The 3,521-nt window shown below is 46.7% G+C and overlaps 1 protein-coding gene across 1 annotated transcript; it reads right to left on the bottom strand.

The window, feature by feature from the left end:
• Window positions 1-310: 310 nt before the first annotated feature.
• LOC116354791 (keratin-associated protein 16-1-like) lies at window positions 311-1,672 on the bottom strand. Its single transcript, XM_031796337.1, has one exon. It carries the CDS (start codon window positions 1,670-1,672, stop codon window positions 311-313), a length of 1,362 nt encoding a protein of 453 aa, XP_031652197.1.
• Window positions 1,673-3,521: the final 1,849 nt, after the last annotated feature.

Genomic DNA, 3,521 nt, shown 5'->3' with positions numbered 1-3,521 from the left:
TCATGGCTTCACACATCATGGCTTCACACATCATGGCTTCACACATCATGGCTTCACACATCATGGCTTCACACATCATGGCTTCATACAGCATGGATTCATACAGCATGGCTTCTTACAGCATGGATTCATACAGCATGGCTTCTTACAGCATGGCTTCTTACAGCATGGTTTACACAGATATAATGGCTTCATACAGCATGGCTTCATACAGCATGGCTTCACACATGATGGCTTCATACGGCATGGCTTCACACATCATGGCTTAATACGGCATGGCTTCATATATAATGACTTAATACAGCATGACTTAATACAGCATGGCTTCACACATCATGGATTCATACAGCATGGCTTCACACATCATGGCTTCACACATCATGGCTTCACACATCATGGCTTCATACGGCATGGCTTCACACATCATGGCTTCACACATCATGGCTTCATACGGCATGGCTTCACACATCATGGCTTCATACGGCATGGCTTCACACATCATGGCTTCACACATCATGGCTTCACACATCATGGCTTCACACATCATGGCTTCATACGGCATGGCTTCACACATCATGGCTTCACACATCATGGCTTCATACGGCATGGCTTCACACATCATGGCTTCACACATCATGGCTTCATACATCATGGCTTCACACATCATGGCTTCATACGGCATGGCTTCACACATCATGGCTTCACACATCATGGCTTCATACATCATGGCTTCACACATCATGGCTTCACACATCATGGCTTCATACGGCATGGCTTCACACATCATGGCTTCACACATCATGGCTTCATACGGCATGGCTTCACACATCATGGCTTCATACGGCATGGCTTCACACATCATGGCTTCACACATCATGGCTTCATACGGCATGGCTTCACACATCATGGCTTCATACATCAGGGCTTCACACATCATGGCTTCATACGGCATGGCTTCACACATCATGGCTTCACACATCATGGCTTCATACGGCATGGCTTCACACATCATGGCTTCACACATCATGGCTTCATACATCATGGCTTCACACATCATGACTTCATACGGCATGGCTTCACACATCATGGCTTCATACGGCATGGCTTCACACATCATGGCTTCACACATCATGGCTTCATACATCATGGCTTCACACATCATGACTCCATACGGCATGGCTTCACACATCATGGCTTCATACGGCATGGCTTCACACATCATGGCTTCATACGGCATGGCTTCACACATCATGGCTTCACACATCATGGCTTCATACAGCATGGCTTCACACATCATGGCTTCACACATCATGGCTTCATACGGCATGGCTTCACACATCATGGCTTCACACATCATGGCTTCATACATCATGGCTTCACACATCATGGCTTCATACGGCATGGCTTCACACATCATGGCTTCACACATCATGGCTTCATACGGTATGGCTTCACACATCATGGCTTCATACGGCATGGCTTCACACATCATGGCTTCACACATCATGGCTTCATACATCATGGCTTCACACATCATGGCTTCATACAGCATGGCTTCACACATCATGACTCCATACGGCATGGCTTCATACATCATGGCTTCATACAGCATGGCTTCACACATCATGACTCCATACGGCATGGCTTCATACATCATGTCTTCACACGGCATGGCTTCACACATCATGGCTTCATATATAATGACTTAATACAGCATGACTTCATATGGTATGGCTTGATACAGTATGGCTTCATACATAATGACTTCATATAGCATGGTTTATACAGACAGCATAATGGTGATGGTTGCTGATAATGGGCCTCTGTACCCCTATGTAGATATTCCATTAAAAAAACAGCCGTTTCCAGCTACAATAGTAATTTACAACATGAACAATGTCTACACTGTATTTCTGATCAATTTGACGTTATTTTAATGGACAAAAAATGTACTTTTCTTTCAAAACAAGGACATTTCTAAGTGACCCCAAACTTTTTAACGGTAGTGTATATATACACTGCTCAAAAAAATAAAGGGAACACTAAAATAACACATCCTAGCTCTGAATGAATGAAATATTCTTATTAAATACTTTTTTCTTTACATAGTTGAATGTGCTGACAACAAAATCACACAAAAATGATCAATGGAAATCAAATTTATCAACCCATGGAGGTCTGGATTTGGAGTGACACTCAAAATGAAAGTGGAAAACCACAATACAGGCTGATCCAACTTTGATGTAATGTCCTTAAAACAAGTCAAAATGAGGCTCAGTAGTGTGTGTGGCCTCCACGTGCCTGTATGACCTCCCTACAACGCCTGGGCATGCTCCTGATGAGGTGGCGGATGGTCTCCTGAGGGATCTCCTCCCAGACCTGGACTAAAGCATCCTGTGGTCTCCTGAGGGATCTCCTCCCAGACCTGGACTAAAGCAGTCTGTGGTGCAACGTGACGTTGGTGGATGGAGCGAAACATGATGTACCAGATGTGCTCAATTGGATTCGGGCCAGTCCATAGCATCAATGCCTTCCTCTTGCAGGAACTGCTGACACACTCCAGCCACATGAGGTCTAGCATTGTCTTGCATTAGGAGGAACCCAGGGCCAACCACACCAGCATATGGTCTCACAAGGGGTCTGAGGATCTCATCTTGGTACCTAATGGCTACCTCTGGCGAGCACATGGAGGTGCGGCCCCCCATGTGTGCGGCCCCCCAAAGAAATGTCACCCCACACCATGACTGACCCATCGCCAAACCGGTCATGCTGGAGGATGTTGCAGGCAGCAGAACGTTCTCCACGGCATCTCCAGACTCTGTCACATCTGTCACATGTGCTCAGTGTGAACCTGCTTTCATCTGTGAAGAGCACAGGGCGCCAGTGGCGAATTTGCCAATCTTGGTGTTCTCTGGCAAATGCCAAATGTCCTGCACGGTGTTGGGCTGTAAGCACAACCCCCACCTATGGCCGTTGGGCCCTCATACTGTCATTTTGCGGGGGTCTGGCAGTGCTCCTCCTGCTCCTCCTTGCACAAAGGCGGAGGTAGCGGTCCTGCTGCTGGGTTGTTGCCCTCCTACGGCCTCCTCCACGTCTCCTGATGTACTGGCCTGTCTCCTGGTAGCGCCTCCATGCTCTGGACACTACGCTGACAGACACAGCAAACCTTCTTGCCACAGCTCGCATTGATGTGCCATCCTGGATGAGCTGCACTACCTGAGCTACATGTGTGGGTTGTAGACTCCGTCTCATGCTACCACTAGAGTGAAAGCACCGCCAGCATTCAAAAGTGACCAAAACATCAGCCAGGAAGCATAGGAACTGAGAAGTGGTCTGTGGTTACCACCTGCAGAACCACTCCTTTATTGAGGGTGTCTTGCTAATTGCCTATAATTTCCACCTGTTGTCTATTCCATTTGCACAACAGTATGTGAAATGTATTGTCAATCAGTGTTTCTTCCTAAGTGGACAGTTTGATTTCACAGAAGTGTGATTGACTTGGAGTTACATTGTGTTGTTTA

The sequence above is a fragment of the Oncorhynchus kisutch genome, linkage group LG18, assembly GCF_002021735.2.
Source record: "Oncorhynchus kisutch isolate 150728-3 linkage group LG18, Okis_V2, whole genome shotgun sequence".
Taxonomy (NCBI): Eukaryota; Metazoa; Chordata; class Actinopteri; order Salmoniformes; family Salmonidae; genus Oncorhynchus; species Oncorhynchus kisutch.
Note: the sequence above shows the minus strand (reverse complement) of the source record. Positions and strands in the feature narration are given on the sequence as shown.